The following is a 27,006-nucleotide window of genomic DNA, read 5'->3' on the forward strand; positions in this document are numbered from 1 at the left end:
ACTTCATTAAAAACATTAAAGTGGTCTCTATCCATATCCAAATTAGATCCCGGCGGTCTATAGCACACCCCAACACTATCCCAGGGGAGGCTCTAGTAGTTTTCTTCCCCAATGTGCTTTTTGCCCAGACAGACTCTGTCTTATCCATTCCATCCCTTCTTATTTCTTTACAGTCTACCTCATCATTGATATACAATGCTATTCCACCACCTTTGCCTTTATTTCTGTCTTTCTGCACATACCCTTCAATACCTGTAGCCCAGTCATGACTACTATTCCACCAAGTTTCTGTTATTCCTATAATAGCTGGTTTCACTTCCTGCACCAGTAACTCTAGTTCCTCCATTTTGCTACCCAGGCTCCTCGCATTGGTGTACAAACATCTTAATTTTTGATGTTTGGCTTCATTCACATTCTTTGCCTGATTAGTCACAGACATTCTACCGCCAGTATCACCTATTAGACTGGTATCTAGACTACCCTTCCTCCTTATGTCCATTCTCCTACCCACGGCTGTATCCTTTCTTACTGTGTTTTCTTCCCTTTCAATGTTAAAATCCAGCGCGGAGATTACCTGGACATCTCCCAACCATCTCCCCCAAATTCCTCATTTAAAGTTCTCTTAATCAGTTGTGCCAGCCTCTATCCTAGAAGTCTATTGCCCTCCCTACTCAGGTGAAGTCCATCCCGAGAGAACAGCCCTCTCTCCATGAATGCCTCCCAGTGGCCATACATCCCAAAGCCCTCCTTATAGCACCACTGCCTGAGCCATATATTGATCATCATAATTTTGTCACACCTTTGTTGCCCTTCTCTAGGAACAGGCAGAATCCCACTGAAGATCACCTGCACCTCGATTTCCTTAAGTGTCTTCCCCAGCCTGGCATAGTCTCCCTTGATACGTTCCATTTGTTCCCACATGAAGAACAATCAGTGGATTCTTTCCTGCTCCTGTTAGGATCCTCTTCAGCCTCAGGTCCACATCCCGTACCTTAGCACCCGGCAGACAGCACACCCTTCTGTTCTCTGGATCAGCTCTGGTTACAGGCCTGTCTTATTCTTCTCAGTAAGGAGTCTGCAATCATGTAGACCTGCCTTTTCCTGGTGATGGTGCAATTCTCCAGTCTATCCCCATTCCCTCTGGCTGCAAGTCTTCTCAATTCCTGTTCTCCCTTGCAATCCTCTGCAACCCATCCTGTATCCTCCTGGGACTCATATTTGGTGTTGTTATCGCCATTGACTCTTCCCCTCTTCCTATAGGACTAGTTGCTCTTCTCTTCTTCCTTGCCCTCCCACCTTCAGTAACCACCTGCTGTACCCCTTCTTCATTTTCCAACTGCGCAAACCTGTTCCTGAGCTCTGTTTCTCCTTCACTAGCCTGTCTTTTCCTCTGCCTGGTTCTCTTAGTAACATGCTTCCACTGTCCACGTTCCTCACCCAGCAGTCTCCCCTCAGAGTTCTTTGGTCCTGCTTCCATCTGCAAGTCTGAGCTTTACCCTTAAGCCTCCTCATGTCTTTGCTCCATCTGCTTGAATCCCCTTCTAAACTCAATCAGAGTTTCCACCTGCATCTCCAATCCTCAGATCTTTTCTTCCATCATCTCTATCACACGGCACTTCATGCAGACGAAACTCTTTTCAGGTACCCCCTCCAGGATCATGTACATGCCGCAGCTTCTACATCCAGTCATCTTCATTGTGCCTTCCACGACTTGGGTCACTACCACTGCTGCCTCTGTATCTGTCATCGCCTTCTTACCTAAGTCCTGTTAGTCTGGGAAACACAAACCACCCACAGCAAAACAATCCCCCAACGAGCACCACAACAGTGCCAGAACACCACACACTCCCTTCACTAGCCTGTCTGTTCCTCTGCCTGGTTCTTCTAGTCTTCACCCCAAACTCCCCTTGTAAACTCCCACTCAAAGTCCTGTTTACAGCTGTTTGCTGGCTCCTGTGCAGCTGCAGCTGTCTGTCAGTTTCTGAATTTACTGACAAAAACAGTTGTGCACTACTGTAATATTTACTCAGAACATGTTAGTCTACAGGACCTTAGTTTAAAATTTTCTTTAAAAATATTTCATTAGTGTGTTGCTGAAGATTATAAAATCAGATCTCTAAAAAATCCTTGCATAGATTTTAGATGCACAATCTGAGAATTCATCTTTAGCCTTAAATCCTTGGCTCTCCAGACATGTTTTTTTAAATAAATCCTTCAAAAGACCACCCTTATCTAAAATACACATACGAGTGCAGGTTGCCATCGGGCATAGGGGCACCAGTTTAATAATACTGCATAGGGCTCCATAAATCCCAAGGACAGCCCTCTCAGTGGCTCACGGCTGTTGTATAGCAGAAGCTCACCAGTTTCTCTCTGAGCACCCTCTGTATTTGCAAACATTGAGCAGGAGTAGCTGCTAAAATTAAGGCATTATTGACTTAGGTTCCACAGTAGTGCCCATTGGTACCAGTGTCAAAACCTATAGTAGGCCTTTAATGGTCAAGGTTTCAGGCACAGATGCCTCTGTTGTGTTGCAACACATGCCTGTGCTCGCATAAAGACACCATTGTCTATTTCCAAAATGCACAAAGTTTATGTAATATATTCATAGTGGCCTATATTGTCTTGACATTGATTCATTGTATGTGTGGAAAGGGTGTTTGAAACCAATCAGGTTTGTCAATTTTCTTGGGAGTTTAACAACCTACATTATATGTAAACTACATTTTTGAGTAGCATTTCCTTATTCTAGCAGCTTGTGTCCACCCATGCTTTTCTAAAGGAAAGTGTTTGTGCTCTGCGTGGCTATAGATTTTAAACTGACAGCGTTGACTATTGATTCTTTTATTATGAGTGTTACATTACACAAGACATATAAATTCATTACCTTGCTAATAGAAATATGCTGTGCATTAACCTACCTGCTTCAAACCAAGATCTCTTGTATGGACAATGTAAGGAAGGCAACACTTAATGGGCAACCAGTGCTGTCACAGCGACTAAAACTTCCATGAAGGACAGGAAAATATGTACAGGATGTCGCTTTAACATGTGGGTCTATACTGGTCAGTAGCATACCTATGTATCTTATAGGACGATACAGATATGCCCCTGTCTGCAGATATCCATAGGGCACCAGAGACAATGCAACTTGCTCTACTGTTGAGACACAGTTTTTCAGTATGCTTGTGTCATAAATATAAAGGGAAGGGTAAACACCTTTAAATCCCTCCTGCCCAGAAGAAAACCCCTTTCACCTGTAAAGGGTTAAGAAGCTAAGACAACCTCGCTGGCACCTGACCAAAATGACCAATGAGGAGACAAGATACTTTCAAAGTTGGAGGTGGGGGGGAAACAAAGGCTCTGTCTGAGTAATGCTTTTGCCGGGACCAGGGCAGGAATGCAGGTCAGAACTCCTGTAAAGATTTAGTAAGCAAGCAAGCTAGCTAGATATGCATTAGATTCTGTTTTGTTTAAATGGCTGATAAAATAAGTTGTGCTGAATGGAATGTATATTCCTGTTTTTGAGTCTTTTTGTAACTTAAGGTTTTGCCTAGAGGGATTCTCTATGTTTTGAATCTGATTACCCTGTAAGGTATTTACCATCCTGATTTTACAGAGGTGATTCTTTTACTTTTTCTTTAATTAAAATTCTTCTTTTAAGAACCTGATTGCTTTTTCATTCTTCTTAAGATCCAAGGGTTTGGATCTGTGTTCACCTATGCAAATTGGTGAGGATTTTTATCAAGCCTTTCCCAGGAAAGGGGGTGTAGTGCTTGGGGGGATATTTTGAGGGGGAGACGTTTCCAAGTGGGCACTGCCCCTGTTACTTTTGTTAGACACTTTGGTGGTGGTAGCTTAAGGTCCAGGGACAAAAGGTAAAACAGTTTGTACCGTGGGGAAGTTTTAACCTAAGCTGGTATAAATAAGCTAAAGGGGTCTTTCATGCAGGTCCCCACATCTGTACCCTAGAGTTCAGAGTGGGGAAGGAACCTTGACATGGTGGCAGAGTGGTGGGATCAATTTGAGATTTTTTGGGGATCATTTTGAACCAGAAGCACAGTGGGGAAGGAACCTTGACAGCTTGTTATTCCAATAGTTGCAAATAGTATTCACCTTAAAACTTAAGGTAAGTAATAAGACACATTAAGGAACATTCAAACAGTATTTTTATCATGTGTTCCAAGCATATATTTTCAAATACTAAATTTGTAATAAGAAAAGGAGGACTTGTGGCACCTTAGAGACTAACAAATTTATGTGAGCATAAGCTTTAGTGAGCTACAGCTCACTTCATCAGATGCATTCAGTCCACGGGAATGCAGTGCACCGAATGCATCCGATGAAGTGAGCTGTAGTTCACGAAAGCTTATGCTCAAATAAATTGGTTAGTCTCTAAGGTGCCACAAGTCCTCCTTTTCTTTTTGCAGTACAGACTAACATGACTGCTACTCTGAAACCTAAATTTGTAATGTGAATGATATGCATGTTATATCTTAGTGGAATGCAACATGGCTATTAAACCTTAGGGCTTTTTAAAATTAATCTCACTAGGCTTCATTCACAAACCCACCTTTCAGTCTTTCAAGGATATCCATCATTGTAGTTTGTAGGGCTTTGTGCCAAATGACAATCACAGTGAAAAGACAACTTCCAAAGTATATAAATAAGCACATTTGTCACTTGGTGGAACAATACTGTTAACAAAGGCGTGACAGAAGATAGTTATAAAATGTAAAAATTTGGAATCGTCATTTGTATGTAAAGTAAACAATTGCAAATGGCCTTTATATTTATTCACTACGTCGGTATATTACCTTTCTGCAAAAGACCACGTGGCTTATTAGGTTGGGTTGAGACATGAAAGCTCGGTATCTTAGGTTGTCAATATTTATCAGGAGTTGTTAGTTAATAAGGAATTAACAACAGATTCCTTCTCTGACGCTTATCAGTTCCTTAAATCTCATTTGCCAGAACTTTGACATTTAAAACTATTCTTGGAAGGGCAAATTAGAAATCAATGACATGCTCACGAACCTAATATCAATGCAGTATGAAGAAATGTAGATCAGTCTTTGAGGAAAAATGCTGATTGCCTTTATGGAGGGTAAAGAAAATGCACAGATTTAAGATTTCAAAGTTTTTCCTTAATACTCCAGCATTAAACTTTACATTTGGATCTCCATATTAAACTAGCTGAAAGTTTGAGCTAAGGTTTAGGAGATAATAGAGTGGTAATGCTAATGATTAGCCTCTCTGATGCCTGAAATTATGTCTGCTACAGTGAGAAAAAGCTTCACATGCAGCTTCTGGGCATATGCTATTACTCAAAGAGTGGTCTCTCCAGAATCCACATTTTTTGCAAATACCATCCCAATGTTCACACATCTGCAGTCCCAATGCTGTATCCTTCTTCATTGGGGCATAGATACTCAAAGATGCACTGTAAAAGCTTCTAATGCTATTCTCGTGACTCATTGTGCAGAAAGGTCAGAAAGACTGAAACTTGCAAGCTGCATGTCCTGTGAGCTGAGCAGCCTACTGCATTTTAATGGAAGATGGGATGGTGGGCAAATGGCAGGAACCAAACCCTTGTTACCAACCAACATGAAAGTTTGCAGAAAACGAATACATTTCTATGTTTGCTGTGCATAGAAGGGGCCCACAAGCTTCTGAGCACCCCTCATTGAAAATTCTTTCAGTTCTGCAAATATCATTTGGGGCAAGATTTCCAAAAGCTGGCCTCTGTTTTTGTACCCATGAACTAAAGGTGCAGTAATTGAGGGTGCAAGTTTGTACTCGCATCCATTTGTACCCACAGTTGAGGTCATTTGGCCATCTAGATAACTGATTTGGAAATGGAAAAAAGGTAAGATTGGTGGCTTGGCAGAAGATATGTAAAGATGGCTCTGTGCATGACACTCAAGATTAGTATGGGAATCTTTGGTAAACTCTTTGGTCCTAGAAATTAGAAGATACTAGAATTTCCAACGTTTATTGTACTGTCGGGGAAATAAATAATTTTTAAAAGGAGTTAAAATTATTAGTTTATTAATTTTTACTTATATTTTGGCCTTATGCAAACTCTAAACAAAAGGGCATCCATGCAATGCAAAAACTACACTGAAAAGAGTTTAATTTACTCCTGCCAATTTTGGTGGTTTTCAAATCACATTTATTTAGTGTTTAAATATTTTTTCTTGTTGTTGTGTGAAAGTCCCATACAAACAACATGGGGAAATTGAGTATGTATGGAATACAGTAAAAGTACCGTTACACAAAGTGTTGTCAAGTGCAAAGCGTTTGCAAACTGGGGCGGGCGTGGGGTGGAAGAAATATTTTCCCATCCTATGACAGAGAAAATCAGAGGCAAACTTATTGCTCCACCTATTAATAAGCTTTGACAAAAGAATTGTGAATGAGCCCCCACACCTTTGATTAAGCCCCAGTTTGCCCCTCTTCAATTCTTTTATCTCCTTGACCAGGGAGTATGGCCTCACTGCAGTTCTCCACTCTATCAACTTCCTTCACTATACGTTCTAATTCTCTTATTTCCCTCTCTTTTACAGCTGTCAAGAGGCAGATGGAGGAGATAGAAAGAACCAAGACAGCAGACTTGTCTTCGGGATCCAAGAGCAGAGGGAGAGATCAGAAGAGAAGAAATATCCCATTCTACACCTTATTCTCCTGTTAAAGGCAAAGCCCTGTGAACAGAAGATGCTGCTTCTCTCACTATACCTTCTCCTGATGATGACAAGGAAATCAGAAAGGGTAGGGGTGTGGTATTGTTGGCTCCTTGGTGTCTTTGCCACCCATGATTCTTTGGTGAACCAAGCTTAGACTCTGTTTTAACCTCCCCACCTACAATTAAGTGCCAGGAAATTGAAAAGAGCTGTTTCATAGCTGAGTATCTCTTCACAAAGGTTGCAGATTGCCTGACTAGAAGCAGAAGGACTTCCACATCATTGACCTATTCCTGTACGGAAGCCGTTCACTAGATGACCACTAGAACAGGTACGAACAATTGTTTCTGCTTATTGCAAAACATCTTGACTGGATTCAAAAGTAGTTATATTTACCAACTGTCCCAACTGTTTCTGTTGCAGGACAGCAGAAGGAGACTATGACAAATACAATTACTGGTAAGTAGTTTTCCTTTTTATCCTCCATTCTTAATAATCTTGTACCAATAGTTGCTAAACATTTCCAGATTTTTTTAAATTTTCCAAAGCAGTTTTAATTAATAGCAATTCACTATAGACACTTCAAAAACTTTCTTCCTCTTTTTAAAATCATTTTTAGAACTAGCGCGCTGATCCTCATCCCAAAGATGTTAATGGGAGTATACTCTAGCCTGAAAAGAACTTTAGGCTGTCAAAAACCCCTACATTTACTAGCGAATCCAACCTGATTGTGGCATTGTAGCATGATCCTAGACCTTCGTGATTTTTCAGATTGTCAGTGTTGCACAGGACAAGGAAACTATCTCAGTCACTAATGTGGATTCGTACTGGCATAATTATGAGGATCACTTGTAATACAGTATTACCATCTAATCATAAATAACTAACCATAGAATTACAGTTCATATACTTCAGCGCTTAGGGACAGGCACAATGAACTTTAATGTAGGGTGTAGTAGTAGTCTTAACTCCATGTGCCCTTGTTTTTGATGTAGTTAAATGCATTTTGTTTAATCATATGGAAATATGTTTGTTGCAGATACTGGAATTCAAGTGGCCTGACTTTGTTTTAGAGCAAGCAAAGCAATAATATAAAAAGGAATATCTGGAATGTTTAAATTATGGCATGTCCTGTTTTTTCTGCTTGTATTTATTACTGTAATTCAGAGAGAAAGTTTGCAGAAGTTTATCCTCATATTAAAAAAATTATCCTACAAAGATAAAATTAACCAAAATTTGACTTCTGCATTCTTACATTTCTAAAACATACAGTTGAGACATTTAACATTGCCAGTTTAATTTTTTTCAGCACATTAAAAGTATCACGTTATACGATTATTCAGGCATATTAGGGTACATGAGAACTAATACAGTGGTTGCCATTGAAAAAGCCAACATTTCCCAAGAATTACGTATGTCAGTATGAGAGAGACTGCATTATTTCCTAGTTTACATGTGCTGAAATGCTGGGCACCTCTGGTACCATCACTTTTTGTACAGTTAACACAACTGAAAGCCCTTTAATCATCTTTGGATGCAGAGCACAGATATTACTTCCATAAATATAAATGAATTATCTCCAGTTTAAAACAATTTAAGGGACTTTAACTTCAATTGTATATGCTCCTGACTAGCTAATTTTGACTTGTTAAATGCATATTCATATTCAGAGGACCAAATTCAGCCCTCACTTGCAACACCCCTGACTTCACTCAACTAGAAGACACTCCATCTTGCATTTGGCCCCCACACCAGAACTATGTCATCGTGCCTGTATTGAAGGAAGAGGAAGCTGCTTTGTTTTTCTGAAATGATCTATTTCTAGTCAGACCCTGCTTTCACACTAGTCCCATTTAATTGTGTGTGTGTGCGCATGCATGCACGTGTGTAAGAGTAGTAGTGCCACTGAGTGAAGGAAGTAAAGTGTGAGTAAAGGAAGTGGACTCTGACATTTAATGGAGCTAAGTGAGAAATGTATATTGTATGCCCTTTGTTCCTTGGTCTTTTCTGGCAATTGGGATGCACAGCATTTTGTATTTTAGTTTTAGTTTTTCACTCCATGTTCTGTGGAATAGTAGCAATTCTTCTTGTTCATGACAAAGAATCACAGAGCCCCTATTTTAATGCTTCTGAACAAGGACCAGTGCAAGGAAATGGTGCCTAGATTTTGATCAGTGGGCAAATTCACCATTAGTGTAACTCAGTAGACTTATGCCTGCTGTGCCAGTGATGAATTAGAGTCAGAGGCCCAAATCCTGAGCTGCCATAAATCAGTTTAGTTGCACTGACATCCATGGAGCTATGCTGATTTTCATCAGCTGAGGATTGGGGCCAGACTCTTCAGTGGAACTCCCTTCAAAAGCCATCAAAACTATTACATAATCAGCTGAAGGGGCTTCTGTTGAATTACTAACAGCAAGGGAATCTGCATAGCAAAGGCTGAGCGGCATCTTGCCACCACAATACTTTCAACATGGGAGCAAAGACCAGACTGGGCACAGAAACTGAGGCTTCCCACATTGGTAGTGAAGAATGCAACCAATACATTATTCATAGCCAATCCTTATCTTGATCCTTTGAAAAATCTTATACAGTTGGTATTTATCTAATAATTGCATAAAACATCTGTGAATGAGGGAGTAGAAACTAAACTGATTGGTTCCACCTAACCAATGCATTTTTCAATTACCTGTTTTAGCAAAGGAATGACTCTGGTAAGTTTTCAAAAAGGTGTGGAATCTGTGACATATAATAATTAAGAAAAATGTTTGATACCAACCCCCCTCTTTATTAATTCATTTATCAAAATATGTATCAGTGCAAAATATCAGTTTTGAATTAGCATAAAAACAGTGGGAATCCATGTCCAAAAAAACAAAAAAAGATTTCCAAAGTCAAACAAAAAGTTTTTAATACTGTATTCTTAGCAAGAACATTTTAACAAAGAATGTGTACTTTAACTTAATATGGTACAACAGAGAACCCATACTTAAAAGTTTCCATTATCTAACACTCTACTGCATATTCATTTTTTATCTTAAAAGACCAAAAGCCAAGCTGAACTGAGCATAAAAAAGCATCAATTATAATCCTCATATTACGTCAGCTATTAGGGTTTAGCTCACACTCTTGAATTGGTCGTCTAATGAAAGGACAATTTTTACATCATTGTTTTAAAAAATGTACACACATTTTTCTTTCAAAGGTAATATATTGAGTATCAGCTTCAGTAAACAAAGCTTAATTTATAAACACAGTTGAAACAGCTCTATGTTGAACAGTTTCAGTGATAAACTGGACTTGTATGATGTACAGCCAGTGAGAACATTTGCGGCTTAATAAAATCATTGTGCCATTGCTATACAATAATCACTACCTCCTTTAAAAAAAAAAAGTTAGCTCTTTTGGGGAATAATTCCTTTATGTGCTTAAAAATACTACAACTTCTTTCTATCTTCTGGGACCTAAAAATGATCAGTTGCAACAGGCTTGGTTTGGTATGGTAAGCTTGTAAAAAGTCTCAGTATATCTTAATGACAATACGGCAGTTTTCGATGCAGCAACAGTAAATTGCTTGAAATTGTCCTTCAAGTTTCATGCTACAAATCCTTCACGCAGTACTGAAGGCATCAAAGGTTGGAAGGGATGTCTTTCATGTACTATATGGTCTTCAAATAGTGATCATTATATATTTTTCAACAATAGCTTCCTTCAGTACATAATAGTAGGTTTGACGTATGTTCTGTTTTCTGAAAAAAATAAAAAGTTGGTTATATAGTGATTTATATATTCTATAAATGAAACATTTAGGATTCTTTAACCATGCAGTTTAAATGATCTGATCTTTAAGTGACAGCTCTTGGGCTGAGTGTCTTTTACCTCTGGAAAACAGGTGCCCATGCACTTTCGTGACTGGGGCCTTAGAAGGAACTAGAAAGATAGCCTCTTGTGTATGTCACAGTTGGAAATAAGCTTAGTATTCAAGCAGATCCACCTATTTGGTGCATTGACTAGCCTCCTATATATGGTATGAGTTGTAGACTTTCAAATTGGTTTACAAATACTTTTAATCCCAGCAATCTCTCATTATAAACAAACACAGTAGAGACTGGACATTAAATATTTTAAATATCTACTGCCATGTATCACCTCAGCTCCTGCTGCCATCTGCTGCCCCATCTGACTTCTGCCATTCTTTCCAACCTCAGCGTTAGTCTCAAACCAGCTCCCTCCTACAACCCCATCATAGCCCCAGACTTACCCCCACCCTCAGCTTCTTCAGCATACCCTCACTTGCTAAATTCTACTTTTGACCCGTTTTAGTCAAACCCAGCCCTGATCCTAGAGTCATGATCCCTTCTCCCCCCACAGCGAAACTCCCTCTTCATGGCAGCTGTGAGTATCTGGGTTTGGGTTGTGCATCCCCTGAAAACTGGTAGCCACTATCAATGACTTGACAAAAAGCTAGATTTAATCATATCTTTTATTTTTACCCCCATAGGACAATTTTAAAACCAAATGGGGAACAGTTTTAGTTCTAAACTTAAAAGTCCACTCCATGGTCAAATTCCACACTGACAGTCTGACGGCACTGCATGGCAAGGGAGCGGCAAGGCAGATTTTGGTCCTACACATTTGAAAAAAATGGAGAATTGAGAACAATGTTTCTCTTCCCCTCCAATTCCTGACTGACTTATCCCCTCTTTGTACCTCACACTAATGGGACAGATTCTTATCTCTGCACTACAGCCCTCGGGCTGCTTTGTAAATCCGTTGAAATCAGCCACACTGTAGAACCTGGTATGCTTCTAGTGAGACCAAATATGGTTACAGCAAAGAAGAGAGAAGCCACTGTTCCCTTAGGTACAGAATCCTTAAAACTTAACTGTCAGTTTTTCCTCTGTTTTTACTTCTGTTTCAGAGGATAGAACCATGTACTTAATGCAGTGTTCAGAGTACCACAGAAATTAATGTAGTTTATGTTGGGCAGAGTAAAATGTGACTATTACAGACCCAACAAAGCCTTCTGCAAAGCCGTGCTTTTGAAGAATAAAACTACGCTGAAAATCAACATGGTAACAGCAGTAAATCAATATGTGTTCCTTAGAAAAATGGTGTTTCACTCAGAACACCCCCCGCACACGCACTACTCATTTAATTATTGTCTTTATTTGCAAAGACAAACAGAAATCCACCCACACATATCATGCAAAATGTGCTTGTGTATAGAGCCTATCATGTGTGATCTTCACATTCAGCAGCTTTATGCCCAAAAATAAATAAATGTTAAAATACCCACAGAAAGCCAAAGTAATATGAATCCATATTCCTATCCAATAAACAGCGAATCAACAATTCATACAGCTAAACCTACTAGTTCTGATTCTGAAGATGGTAGCAAAATGATAATCTTGAGTAGCATTCTGTACAATGTTGACTTCTATCCCATTACTGTTTTACATATGCCAATACTGAATACTCATAAGGAAAGAACCAGTATTGACCTGCTAACTGACACAGATCCTTGGAGCAATCTCAAAGTTTGCCACATTTCAATTTCAAAATGCATTTCAGCTATAATATGAGTGATTTATCATTTAGCAGTAGCTGTCAAAGTAAGCTCCTAGATAAAACAAAAACATCTGGAACCATAAACAGAGGAGAGCAGTAGCTGAATTTTAATCCAAATCTGACATGCTCACTTCATTAGGAACGGGAAACAGCTAATTAGTAATTGAATGTTTCGTGTTTTTAAGAGGGCTCCTACTCTTCAAGCAGAGATGATCTAATATATATTTTGGATGTAAACAAGAATAAAGCTCAAGAAGAGCCAGAGAAAAACATCTCCCAAGGAATGTCTGAGAGCCTGAGAACCTCAGCAGAAGTTAGAGAAATGATTTTTGGGGAATCTATGACTGATAACATTTAGTATCTTGACAGGTTTCAGAGTAACAGCCGTGTTAGTCTGTATTCGCAAAAAGAAAAGGAGTACTTGTGGCACCTTCGAGACTAACCAATTTATTTGAGCATGAGCTTTCGTGAGCTACAGCTCACGAAAGCTCATGCTCAAATAAATTGGTTGCATCCGATGAAGTGAGCTGTAGCTCACGAAAGCTCATGCTCAAATAAATTGGTTGCATCCGATGAAGTGAGCTGTAGCTCACGAAAGCTCATGCTCAAATAAATTGGTTAGTCTCTAAGGTGCCACAAGTACTCCTTTTCATTTAGTATCTTAAGATTTATATGAGAAAGTTTGGGGTATGGGTCAGTAGACATGCACATCTTGTGGCTTTTTTTAAAGCAGATTCACACGAGTTCCTCACACAGCAGGCTGTAGATTATGTCTCCTATTTTTATGTTGTACGTTTAACTAATGCATCGGTACTCATCTGGACCTATTGACATAGCAGATATTGATTGTCATTGAAAATCATAGAAATGCCTTCAGAAGGGCCCTAGTTAGTCCCAGGGGCTTAGTATATATGTGGGAGACCTGATTTAGTAACACAAAAGCTCCGTAATCTGTAAGGAAGTGGCTTCCTTCCTAGTCCCCAGAAGCAAGATTTTCAAAAGTATGTAGGTGCCTAAAGATGCAAATAGGCACTTTTGTAAATTCCACTAGGAATTGGTGCCTAATGCTCATTGACTTTCATTTGAGTTAGACACCGAACTCACTTTAGTGTAGAGCTACGCTACAGCCATCTGTATGTCAGTCAGGGTAAGAAGACGCGTGATCCCTGACCAACATACCTGTGCAATCAGAATGCCCTAGTGTAGTTGCAATTATACTAGCAAACCTGTGCTTTTTCTAGTCTAGTGTGTTTGTCTCATGGTGGAAGGCTTGCTGATATCATTACATCCACACTGGGAGTACTTTCGAGTACTTCCTATACCAGTCAGACCAGTTCTTAGGCACTCTTGAAAAATCCCACCAGACACCAATCTGCAGCTTTAGGCCCCTGAATACCTTTTGTTTATCTGGCTGTAAGGGTACATAGCATTCAGAGAGCACATTCACAAGGTTGGGTTTATATGGACAGCTGGCTGTATACTGGCTTTTCAGTTAACACACAATTCCAAAAAATAAAAATAATAATGCATTTTGGGTGAAACTGAGAAGAAAATAGTTTCAGGTCAAACAAAACATTTTATTTGACCTGAACCAAAATGTTTTCTTTTGGTTTTTGACTTTTTTTTTAATTTGTTTTTATGTGACAAAAGGATAGTAATTCAGTCTGAGACACTGCCTCAGGGAAAAAGTTACTTTGTTGAGGGGAAAGAGGACATGAAAGATCTCATGAAAGAGTTCCTTCTTCTCACAATAAACAAATTAAACAGAAAGCTTTTGTTGTGACAAGAGACAGGTTGAAGGGTATCTAAGGATTCATGTACTTTTACAAATATGCAAACATTTCAGAGATTTTTGTGGCTCTTTTTTAACGTTTCACAAGCTTTTCAACAGTGACATACAAAATGAAATGCCTTTTCGTCAGCTAGTCAGTAACTGGAACAATGATGCATTAAACCAACCCAGTTAGGAAATGTGAAAAATAGCTCCGATTTTTATATAGCCATCTGAATAGAAAAAATAATAGAATTTTGTTTTAAAATTTCTTAAACTAACTCCAATTTTGCAAATGTTTGTACATTTGAAAAATGGGTACACTTGGATGAAAAACATTTTGCTGTGAACAGTTCAGCTAGTTCGTCTCACTTGGAATGGGAGAGGCTGTGTGTAAAAGCATTCCAAATTATTAGTCAGTATGTAATTACCCAGCTGTACTAACTTACGCTCCTCTGCTGTGCATGCTGGGTGAAATTCACCATATGCAAAGGGCTAGTACATGGGGCTATGCACTCTAAGTTCCACATAAACATTATTGTGTGGTTTCAGTGGCACTTAAGTGAAACATAGGCCTTGTATTGGCCCTTCACACAGTGTTGAATTTCACCTTGAGAGATTCTGTGACAAAAGGCACAAGCAAAGTGCTAAATATACACTTTGCTTAATCTGGACACATTTATCTGGAAAACCTGCTTTTTTTCAGCTCACCTTTTAGGGAAGCTGTAGCACTAACTGCTGCTCAGTGTTGAGACTAATTCCAATTCTCTGGTTTAAGGTGTTCTACCTAAAGCACTTCTGTTGAGGCCTAGTTCTGTGGACATCTAAAATGCACTATATTTCTTGATTTTATTCTTGGTAAATGTTAATAACTCTATTATAAATATTTAAAATCCGAGGGTCGGCAATGATTAAATAACTTGCATGAGGGAAATATTGTCTAGGGGTCTGGATTTTAATACTGAAACTGGCTTGCTATTTAAATTTTGGCACAAACTTCTCTAAGCTTCAGTTTTCCAATCTGTTAAATGGAAGCAATGCCATTACTTCACTTCATAGGAGTATTCTGAGGCAAAATGAAGTAGAATTCACACACTGTGCTCTTAAAGACAAACAGCGAGGACTAGAATTAGACCTCCTCATTCCCAGTCATTCTTCTAGACCTGGGGCTGTTGGATTTTTTTTGTTTTTACACATTACAGCTCTATTTACCACACAAAGTTGACAATCTCTGTTCTAGCATGTTTGCAAGTATACCACCAGTAGGTATGTGGAGTTTATATTCAAATACCAACACTTCATTCAGAATTGGCATTCCCTTAATGACTTTGGTGAAGCTTAGTGATTGTAAATATGAATCTGAATATGGAGACTTTGGTATATTATGGCCATCCTGTGTCTACAAGGTTCTGTTTGGTAATATACAGATAATGAGTAATTTAAATGTTTCTTGTTTCAAGAGCACTTATCAGACATCAGAAACAATTCTGTATTACTAGTTGTGCTATTAAACTTCACTGTATGGCATTCTCTAATTCCACACAACCCCCACCTACAAGAAGTTTAAGTTTTAAAAGCATCCTTGATGCGGTTTGTAGGAGAAAGGCAATGAGATACGGACAAAAATTCATAGTACTGAAGAATATTCAGTATCTCGTCCCCATAGCCAACTGCAACCGACATAGCATTTTATGGTATTATATAGTCAAGATTTGAATAAATCTGTGTGCAATAAATGTATTCTTTTATTAGGTTTATCCCTTAATCAAATATTCATTTATGTTGGCTTCATTCTATTAAAAAATGAAATTACACAAAGGTGAGCAACTCTGTAGATTTACAGTAGTTTAAAGCTTAATCTCATTCTCTAGGGGTAATATTGACAATATAAAAAGTGCATAAATGATATTCCCTAACACTGAAAAATGCTTATGAGCCCCCTGTGCATTTTATACTGTTTTACAACCTACAGTGAAATGCATGACTCGCTTAATAAGCAAGACCTTTAGAAAGCTTCCCCCCACCTCCTGCAATGTATAACGTAAGTAAAGATCTCACAGTTCCTATGTGAGCCATATCCTGTCTTAATTATTGTAATTTTCCTGTAGGATTATGTTTTCTTTCCTAACAGAGTGGTCATTTGAAGGTATGTGTATTTCTCTTTTTTCCACAATGTAATTGTTTAATCATTTTGAAGGCTTAATTTATATTAAATGGAACAAAATCTACAGGCAGTAGTTACCATTTCCATATATTTTCAAATTTCATACTTAATTTTAGGATGTAGCTATTCAGGCCTGTCTGTAAAGGCCTATACTCTAAGAATTTAGGTGTATTCTTATCACTTAGCTAGTTATAGAGGTATAAAAGAAAGAAAGAAAGAAAGAAAGAGAATCAAAATCACTGTCTGCTGGTGTAAGGTCCTTCTCTTACTGTGACAGTCTGAGGCCCTGTTCCTGGGCTAAGGCCTTTGGCTAAGCAACAGAGGCAGCCATAAGCTGGGAAGCGACTGGTCACCTCCTCACATTCCAAAGTAGTCACATTGAAATAAGGTGCTATTGGGCTATTAGGAATACAATCCTGTCCTGATAGTGCCTGTCACCTCCAGAGAAAGGGAAGTGCCTAGAAAATGTAAAAGGAAACTTAGTTTGATAGCATCCTGTCTGGCAAGAACTCACTTATCAATAGCTGGGATGTGAAATCCTCACTTCTGTATTGTTTTGTCATTATAGTTCCCACTTCGCTATTGTTTGTCTGTATAATTTCTGTCTGGTTCTGTGATTGTTCCTGTCAGCTGTATAATTAATTTTGCTGGGTGTAAACTAATTAAGGTGGTGGGATATAATTGGTTACATAATCATGTTACAATATGTTAGGATTGGTTAGTTAAATTTCAGGAAAATGATTGGTTAAGGTACAGCTAAGCGAACTCAAGTTTTACTATATAGTCTGCAGTCAATCAGGAAGTGGGTGTGTGGTGGGGGAAATGGGAACAGGGGTGGGGAAATTGGAATCATGTTTGGCTAAGGGCAGGAATGGGAACAGGGATACAGGGGTAAGGCTCTGTGGTGTCAGAGCTGGGAAGGGGGACACTAAGGAAGGAAACTGGAATCATGCTTGCTGGAAGTTTACCCCAATAAACATCGAATTGTTTGCACCTTTGGACTTTGGGTATTGTTGCTCTCTGTTCATGCGAGAAGGACCAGGGAAGTAAGTGGGTGAAGGAATAAGCCCCCTAACAATTTATCCCTCTTTTTTCTGCAAGCCCATTTCTTCTGGTCTGTCTCCTTTCCCCATCCCCAAATAAGTGTGCGAAGTCTGACATTTTCAGCCTACTATTCTTGACAGTGCTCCTTTAAGAAAAATGAGGGAGGCAAACAAGCACAGAATCACCTTTCTATAAAACACTTTTCTCTGCAGTTTTTTTAATGAAAAACTGTATTTGTCTTATTAACACAGGATGTGTCCCTTTTCTGTTTCCCTAACCCCACTGCTGTTGTGGTTTGCACATCCTTGTGCAGAGGGCTGGCAACCTGTACCTAAAATGTGATTTTTTTTAATGAGTTACAAAAGTCAAGGGCAAGTCGACCATACATTGAATACAAGATACACAGGTGTTGGACTACAAATGCCCATTTGAACACACAGCAAGACAGTGTTGTAGTTAGCACTGAGGCAAGATTCAAGCCTCCTGAAGCTTCATCTCTGAAAAAATTCAGTTTTTTTCCCTAGTTCTCCATAAAGTAAAAAACAAAACCAACTCTCTCGTTCACCCACACCCAAAAAATGTTCCATATGAAATGTCCAGTTAACATGCAGGTTAAGAGTAGTGGTATAGTTATTTTAAAACCACTGTATTTATATTTTACTCTAAAGAGTTCTTTAATAATGTATGAGAATTGTAAGCTCCTAGCTGGTGACTAGCAAACAAGCTGCTTTGGTTTAGAAGTCTCATGAGATGCATATAGCTTTTGCTATCCTTATATCAAGTATAGGCTTAATTTCTGATGCTTTTGTTACAATACATGGAAGAGATCATCTGACACTTTAATAATTGAACCGTTACAGTATTTTTTTCAGAAAAATTATTCTTGTAACATTACAAAATTAAGTAGTACAAATGAACCACTGGAATCCTTACTCATCCATGATAGCCAAGGCTGAAAACACCAGTGGATCCACTGACTTTCTAAAAGGAGTTCTTGGCATGGGGGGAGGTGCTTGGACTAATTTAGCAGAACAGAGGGGTATCATGTGTCTGCCTGGGGAAGCTACCACTATGTAGGGGTCTCACAAAACAAAAAGTTCTGTTGAACACAAAGGAAATGACAGACACACTAATTTTTTTTAACTCTACTCACAGTTTAAGGATCTTGCAGAAAATACCAATGCAGCCAGAGTGAGAAGACTACTTTATGGGAACAGGCATGAATGAGACAAGGCAGGATATATATAGAAGAGATAAAATGAGGCTTGGGCAGGAGGGGGAAGATATTTGAGAGCCTGCTGGGTAGCAGGAAAAATATTACGGCTCTATTAAATGAAGAGGCAAGGTGCCAGTCTCAAAGTGCCGGATCCGATTCCCTCACTCCCCCCACCACCACCCCGACACACACACACACACTTTCACAGGGCTTGGCCTGTTCTTACTGAAGCTCTGGCATTGACTTCAGTGGGAGTAGGACCATGGAACTCAGTCCCACAAGGTGTTGAACTTCTCTCTTATGAGAAGCTGAGTACCTCAACCACCACTGAATGCAACAGTGTAGGATGCACCTGGAAGCAGAACTTGGTACAGTGACAAAGTGTTGGACTAAACTGATTTTTTTTTAAACTGGGCTGGTTTCTGTTTGTCACAGAGGCTGGATTTTACAATTGTCTTTGATACATTGGGATACTAAAAAAGTAACTGTTGGGTTCCAGCAGATTTATAAATAAATAATAGATGGCAAAATAAATTCTAAAGTTAAATAGTCCTTTATCTTTGCCAAATGTGTAAAGAAGCAAAAAGTTATTGATGTTTATTGACAGTCCTCTTGTTAAATATAGTCCTGGCTTTTTCAAAAACAAAAATTACAGTAGCATTGTGTCACCTTCCCTTGTATTTTATGGTGTATTTCTCAATATATTTTATTAAATTACAGAAAGGTCAGGTCGCCAATAGTGTCATCTGTTTACTGAAATGTGGGGCCTTCATACTTTGTGTGTTGTTTCACCTGGTATTAATCTGTTTATAAAAAGTAAGGTAATGTTCTTTGATGATTGTATCAATATCCCCAACAATGAAATACAGTCATACAAAAGTTAACTAAGGTATAAACATGCAAAAGGAGAAGTCTCCCTGCGATCATAAAATCATGTTATTTTCTGTTCAGCAGTTCATGTTACTGCTGTTCATGCTAATTAATTAAAGGAGCTGTTGCTGTAATGCGCAAACAGGGAATCTGAGAAACTGAGAGGGCTTTTAGGTCTCTGAGTGAAGTTAAGTCAATCTGGGTGCGGGCAATCAAATGTAATGAAATCACTTGTCAGTGCTAAGCTTGCAAAAACTGTGAAGTTTGACTAGGGAGTAAAAGGATTATAATTAGATTTCCAATAGGATAATAACTAAATGGCAGAAAGCAGTAAAGAGAAAATATTACTTTGTTAGCTAATGGGGCTGCTGTTCAGTTTTAGTTTTTATCAGCACACTTGTAGTTGTGCTAATTTAATTTGCTTTTATCAGCAAAAATGCACTACTCAAATGGTACTTGAATGTCATTTGCAAAAATCATTGATCTGAAGGTACACTTAATGACACCCAGTATGTTTGTTTTATGTGAAACGGAGATTGGTTGATAAAAAGGTTGACATGCTATCTTTCTGGCCCACAAGTAAGTTATGGAAAGAGGAATGGAACGGTATTTGTGTGCGTTCATCGCCCTTTCCTTCACCGTTCACCGACGCAGTGGGCGTCACCGCAAGAGCAACTATTACTTTTTTAATTTGTCAGCTGAAAAGATTTATCCATGTTAAGCCATACTCAGCTGATAGACTAAACATTTAGGAGGATTGTGGGTATAATTATTGAGAAAGTTACATATATGGATTGGACTACAGAGAATTCTTTCCTGGGTATCTGGCTGGTGAATCTTGCCCACATGCTCAGGGTTTAGCTGATCGCCATATTTGGGGTTGGGAAGGCATTTTCCTCCAGGGCAGATTGGAAGAGGCCCTGGAGGTTTTTCGCCTTCCTCTGTAGCATGGGGCACAGGTCACTTGCTGGAGGATTCTCTGCTCCTTGAAGTCTTTAAACCACGATTTGAGAACTTCAATAGCTCAGATATAGGTGAGAGGTTTTTTGCAGGAGTGGGTGGGCAAGATTCTGTGGCCTGCGTTGTGCAGGAGGTCAGACTAGATGATCATAATGGTTCCTTCTGACCTTAATATCTATGAATCTATGACTATCGGGACAAAATTACAGATCAATTAACATAGAGAAAAGGAACCAACTAAACTGAAAAGATTTATAATGCATATCAGAATCCTAGTACATGAACAGCTTGCATTAATAAAATCATTTTAAGAAATGAGCATAAAATATGATGTGACTTAATTACTGTGAAAGGTGGTCATGCAATATTTCTGTAATTGTCCTTTAAACCTTCTTAAGGAGATACTGGCAGTGGAACTAATTGAATTTCAAAGGAAAAGCACTGTGTGAATGATAGATTTCTGTCCAACAGAGCTACTGACAACAGAAAAAGAAAAGGAGTACTTGTGGCACCTTAGGAGACCAACCAATTTAATTGAGCATAAGCTTTCGTGAGCTACAGCTCACTTCACTGAAAGCTTATGCTCAAATAAATTGGTTAGTCTCTAAGGTGCCACAAGTACTCCTTTTCTTTTTGCGAATACAGACTAACACGGCTGCTATTCAGAAAAAGAAAAGCCTTCACTGATGCCAGAGATTTTTTGCTATGAGCTGTAGATATTTTTTGGAAATAGCTTTGTATTAGGGATGCATGAATTGTTACCCCTACAAACAAAGCAAGAAAATGAAGATGGTGATGGAGAATATATTTAAATTGTTAAAGACTAAAGGGCAGTTTTAGCTGCCAAGTTTTGTAAAACTGTAATCAAAAGAAAATGGAAAAAGATAATACAGTATCAACATAGAGTAAAAGGATATGGGACACAGAGCTACATAGCAGAATTGCAGTGAAAGCCAAAACAAAGCTTAATACTGTATTAGCTAGAGAGGGCTTCGTAATAGCCATTTTACAAGCTCATTGTGGATTTGTAAGAGTACTATCTAAGCTTTATGTATGAACAGAATTGTCTGGAAAGGCTTTAGGGCAGTCATTTGTTACTAGTGATATACTATGTTTAAGAGGAGTTCTGGTAATATTTCTACTCTTATTTTGCTGCATGAAGGAAAGAAAAACTTTTTTTGTGGTTGGACCTAACCTTCTGTTAGAGCTGAAATTGTGGTTTTGTGGTGCTGTTAATACTAGACGTGTGCACCAACATACAAAAAGATTCTTGGATATCTATAGACACTATTCTGTGTAATAATTTTGGCATTTGTGCTTAGCTATATTTGCACTTCTAATGATGATTTTAAATATATATGGTATGTATATATTTGTGTACACAACCCTCTGATTTACATGAGGGTAAACAGAGAGACTAAAACTATCTCAAAAGATGTGCAATTCTAAACGGCATGTAAAATCACAAGGATATTACACCTTTTGGATTAAACCTACATACGTGCTAGTTTGGCAGTGAAGTATGAGATTTGCTTACACTATATTAAAAATAGTTTAATACCTGCACATCTAAATTTACTGTGTTTTTTAAATTGTTTTCTAGATTAAACAAAAAATGAACTAACAGACTGTTCTGCAATTTCTGCATTTGTCATCAGGCATGAAAAATTAAACCAAGCTGATGCTGCAATGAATCTCATTTCTCTGGAATACCACAAATTATAGATTTTTAAATAACAGCGTGAAGTATACTGCACCTTGCATTGCTGCACTGTCATGTTGAGTTCCATTGTGTTCTATTTCCATGTCTGGGATTCCAGCATCTGAAAAATGTGACACTTAAGATGAATGTCTTTGTCTTTCCTTGATGCAGCTTTAGAAAAATACTAATTGCAAACCAGGATGATCTTTAACTTACACTAGTCCTGCATAAAACATTGGCATTTCACAGAATTTCCAGTAGTAAATTGTTTACCAAATGTGAAAAAGTACTTCCAGTCTTATAGTGAATTATTTTTAACATACTGCACATATTCTCTGGTGATTCTCAGCATATGTTATTAATATGTCAATGAAATTCTCTTTTGGAGTACTGGTGCTATCTCTCGCATCAACAAAATGGAAATTAAGATGTGGAAAATACTAAACTAAATTGCCCCATCCTAGCAGCGTACTTGCAAAGCAAAATTGTAGATAGGGCAGCCAATGCCATTGAGAGTGTCAAATGGTATGATTTGAAGCCATTGTACACTGTTACCTCCTTGCCCTAATTTTATGTCATGATAATGTCTTTAAAATATCCCCCTAAAGAATACTAGCAGTATATCATATATATGTTATAGTTATTTAAATGTTTTTTCTCAAGCTTGTATTAACCTCTACTGTGTGTGTGTGTATGTATGTGTGTATATATATATACAGACACACACTCACACACACTTCAAGCAGAAATTGTATAAGATTTCTTTCCAAGTCTTTTCTAAGACTGCTTTAGGTCCCAAAGCAAAATTATATATGTTTAATAATTTGAAATGTGAAGCACTTCCAAATCTCTGAAAGGAAACTCCCATCAAACTGATTGCACTCTTATTCCCAAGTTAGGAGTGATGTTCTAACGATGTAACACACACACATATACACGCCTGAACCATAGTTTAATGCTGATAATGTCTTTGTAGGCAGTGTTTGTGGGTGCTTTGGGGCTCAAACACCCAGGAGTGTTGGGATAACAGATGCCACTATACCACTCAATGCCATCAAGGATTAACATGAGGAGTATGTGATTGGAATTCATGCCCTCCCCCATCCTGTGGAAACATCTGCTTTCCCTTTATAATACAGCACTTAGAAACTTCGGCAGAGCCCATTTAAAAGGGACCTGTAAATATACTTTAAGGAGTCATACAATTTTAGAATGTTGTGCTAAATGCCCCAATAACTATTCTGCTAGTTTAAAACTTACCTTTATTTTTAACTCCTTTAGGTCTGTGACATCCAGACTTGCCAGTACTTGTTTGGTATTATGGACCAGCATGCACTCAGCTGGTCACATCACAACCACCACTAAACCCTCATTAGGGACCAGTGCAGCGCCACACAAGAAGGTAAATTCCATACTTGTACAGTATTGCAAAGTTTTTAATATTTTTATCATATATATAGAATAATATTTACCAAACAAAAATCACAAATGACTGTAGCCAAATGGGCTTTCCTTACCCATACTGGCATTTGTATGGGTCCGATGTCACCAGCAGAGTGCATGCTGATACATCGCACAGGGAGAGAGTCACTGGTCTGAATGTCATAGATCTGAAGGAATAAATAAGAACAAAGGCTGTGTTTTAAACTTGCAATAACGTGAATGTCCTCCTTTCCTAATTATCTGGGGGCATTCAGCACATATTTCTGAAGGGTTTTATTAGCCTTTTAAAATATATGCTGTTTGTTCATAAAACAACAAAATCACCTGTAACTAACACTAGTATCTGTTACAGGGACAGACCATCAGAGTTAATGTAAAAAAAAAAAAAATTCCTCACAAATCACCCTTCAAATTTTATGGGCATAAAATTGTATCTGCAATTAAATTGTGGTGTTGGGTGCTAATGAGCTACCTGATTTACCAGTGAAATCAGATTAACATCTAAATACAAAAAGAAAAGGAGGACTTGTGGCACCTTAGAGACTAACAAATTTATTTGAACATAAGCTTTCGTGAGCTACAGCTCACTTCAAGCATTTGTGCTTCTTGCAGGTGTTAATGTATAGACATCTACCTGATTGCAAATTAAGAAGTTGTCTAAATGTCTAAAGGAGCACAATTAATTGTAGATTTAACTATACGCTGATAAAATTAGTGGAGTATTGACAACCCTGAATTGATTTTCAGAAATGCTGAGCATCTACAAATTCCAGTGAAGTCAATGGGAGCTGCAGATCCTTGGCACCTCTGAAAAAAATCAAGCAAATGGATCTTAGGTTATATAAAGATTCAGTTTATCCAACACAGTCATCAGTTGACTGGCTGTGTAAACCTTTTGCTACAGAATCTGAAACTAAGTGAAAACTAGCTAGTTTCAGTTTCAAACACAGAAACAGAAGTGCTAACTTTTGTTCAGATCTCTTTAGAGTCAATATTTTTTAATATCACTTGATAGAACTTTTTGTCCTTTGTTATTCACACATTTCTGGCAATTGTGTGGTTTTGTTTTATACTACTTGAGAAGGCTGTGAACCTAAACAGTCACAAAGATTTACACCATGTAGGGCTTGTCTACACTGGCACTTTACAGCGCTGCAACTTTATCCCTCAGGGTGTGAAAAACCACCCCCATGAGCGCTGCACGTTTCAGCGCTGTAACATGCCAGTACAGACAGTGCACCAGTGCTGGAAGCGCGTTCCGAGCTATGCCCCTCGTGGAGGTGGGTGTTTTAGAGCGCCGGGAAAGCTCTCTCCCCGTGCTCTGCTGCAACCACACAAGCCACGTTAAAGCTTTAATGTTGCCAGTGTAGACAAGCCTGTAGTAAGCTTAATAAGTCTTCAGTCTGAACAAGTTCATCGTGAGTTTGAAAAAGCTGAACTTTTAGAAGGCAATTCAATAGTCATGAAACTGAATCTGCACAGATGGGAAAGTCACAGAACCTCATGCAAACTCAAACCAACAGGTTTCAGAGTAGCAGCCGTGTTAGTCTGTATTCGCAAAAAGAAAAGGGGGACTTGTGGCACCTTAGAGACTAACCAAAAGCTTATGCTCAAATAAATTGGTTAGTCTCTAAGGTGCCACAAGTCCTCCTTCAAACCAACAAGTTTCTCACAGCCCCAGCCATCACTATAACAGGTTTCTAGGGTAATAATGTGTAGTATGTCTTGGCATTCCTGCACTATTTGTATGTCTGCCCTCCTCTCTCTTTCTAGATCTAGGCTTACTTATTTTTTCTTGTTTAATTCATGACCCAGAGTACTTGAGGACTTAAATTTGGTTTTTAATTACTTCTGGACAAAGCTCGTGTTTAAAAACTAGACTGTTTTTTGCATCCCTAGTGCTATTTTGTATTTTCCAGCTAATTAGAACTGATAAACCCTCATTCTAACTTAACTGGCAAAGTCCAACTGAGACATTACCGTTTAACATCCTGAGGCCGTCACCCGCCGTGGCCTGTTTAAGTGCCTGTTCCACTTGTTCTCTCCTCTTTGATTCAAACTCCAGGGCTTCCTGCAATTTTCTCTTTGCTTTTTTCTCTTTCTTCAAGCGCTTTTGAATTGTGGCTGGAAAGTAAATATAGTGCAAAGACTTCATTAAATAGTTCTAAGTAAAGCCCAAATAATGCTTTCATAACAAAGATACTCATCAGCTGACGCTCAAGCTCTGTGGAGCCAGGAGAGGAAAATACCAGAAATGGGTCCGTTACAAAAATTATAGCTCCATATCCAAAATGTGAAAATGTTTGGATCATAAAATTTTAAACGTCCTGATCCTGCTATCCTCAATGAGAGTGAGCAGTCCCATTGATGTCACTATACCACCCAGTGTAGGCAGAATCAGGCTGAGGGATCAGCAGTGAAATTTGGACTAGTTTTGGATTTGCATTTCACGAAGTCTGAGGGAGTTTGGACTCGGAGTTTTGTTTTACACCCAGTCTAATAAAAATGTAATTTCCTAGCAATGACTTAAGTATCTAGTCTTCCATTCCAACTCTTCCTTTCATCATTGAGAATATTAGACCCACCTTCCCCAGTGACTGTTTGCTTTCTACATACAACTCCAATTATATTAGTAATCTCTGCACAGCATGTGTCAGATACTGGGACCAGTGATATTCATATAGACATACCAGAGCATTTATTTACTACTTTGACATCCAGTGGTATTTTCCAGTATTAAAAGGAAATGGAATTTGCTATGTTTGAATTCCCAGGTACCATAAAATCTGGAATGATCAATAATATAAATACTATTATTGAGTTGGGGTGAAACCTTATTGAATCTGGTGGGCATGACAGTGTCCTTCATTCACGATAAATGTAAGAAGCAGTCAGACTCATTTTGGAATAAAAAGTCTAAAACTGCAGGTGCCACGGCCACTTGCAAGGCCAGTCAAAGCTATGTGGATGGAGGTATTGCACTGGGAACTGAATGCAAATGCAGGGGGTTGGGTATTGTTTGGTGGAGGTGTCTGTATTTGTAAGCAGAAGCAGCCCAAGATAGGCAGAGAAGGAGAAAGCAAGGAGACAATCAGAACAGTAGCAGGAGCATATTTCTGAGATAAAGCCCAGAGAAAGAGCTTTTTGGGCATAGTGTTAACTGGAAAGAGGCTTGGAACTGTCAGTAAAAAGACTGCCTCCTGCTGTTTGATTCTTACTGTGTTCAGGAAAACAGGCCTTTGTACATTATTTGTATTTAAATAACAAAACAAATCACGATTGCATCGAAGCAATATCTGATTCTGTCATCAATTTCTCCTCCTAACAGAAACAACCACCACACCCAGAATGTTGGTCAAACACTCGGGTCAAAATAGGTAAAAGTATTATAAGAATAATACCTAGCTCTTAAATACTACTTTCTCATCAGTAGACATCAAAGCACTTCACAAAGGAGTTATGTATTATTATCCCTGTTGAACAGATGGGAAAACTGGGGCACAAAGAAGTGCAGTGACTTGCCCAAGGTCACCCAGAAGATCAGTGGCAGAGCTATCCGTTGGAATGCCATTTTCTCTAAAG

General features: G+C 38.6%; 1 protein-coding gene across 7 annotated transcripts in view; it reads right to left on the reverse strand.

Annotated features, from left to right (window-relative positions):
* Positions 1-9,604: 9,604 nt before the first annotated feature.
* DACH2 (dachshund family transcription factor 2) overlaps positions 9,605-27,006 on the reverse strand; it is a 455,869-nt gene continuing 438,467 nt past the window's right edge. For 5 of the 7 annotated variants that reach the window (XM_084638530.1, XM_084638527.1, XM_084638529.1 and 2 more), the window contains 3 exons: positions 25,405-25,548; positions 22,037-22,102; positions 9,605-10,432 (listed from right to left, as the gene is read on the reverse strand). In XM_084638530.1, the coding sequence (XP_084494656.1) occupies positions 10,395-10,432; positions 22,037-22,102; positions 25,405-25,548 (248 nt within the window). In that variant the 3' untranslated portion in view covers positions 9,605-10,394. The remainder of the gene's footprint in view (positions 10,433-22,036; positions 22,103-25,404; positions 25,549-27,006) is intronic. The other 2 variants (XM_084638528.1, XM_084638531.1) reach the window with 2 other exon arrangements.

Source organism: Lepidochelys olivacea, assembly GCF_965140295.1.
Source record: "Lepidochelys olivacea isolate rLepOli2 genome assembly, chromosome: 9".
Lineage (NCBI taxonomy): Eukaryota > Metazoa > Chordata > Testudines > Cheloniidae > Lepidochelys > Lepidochelys olivacea.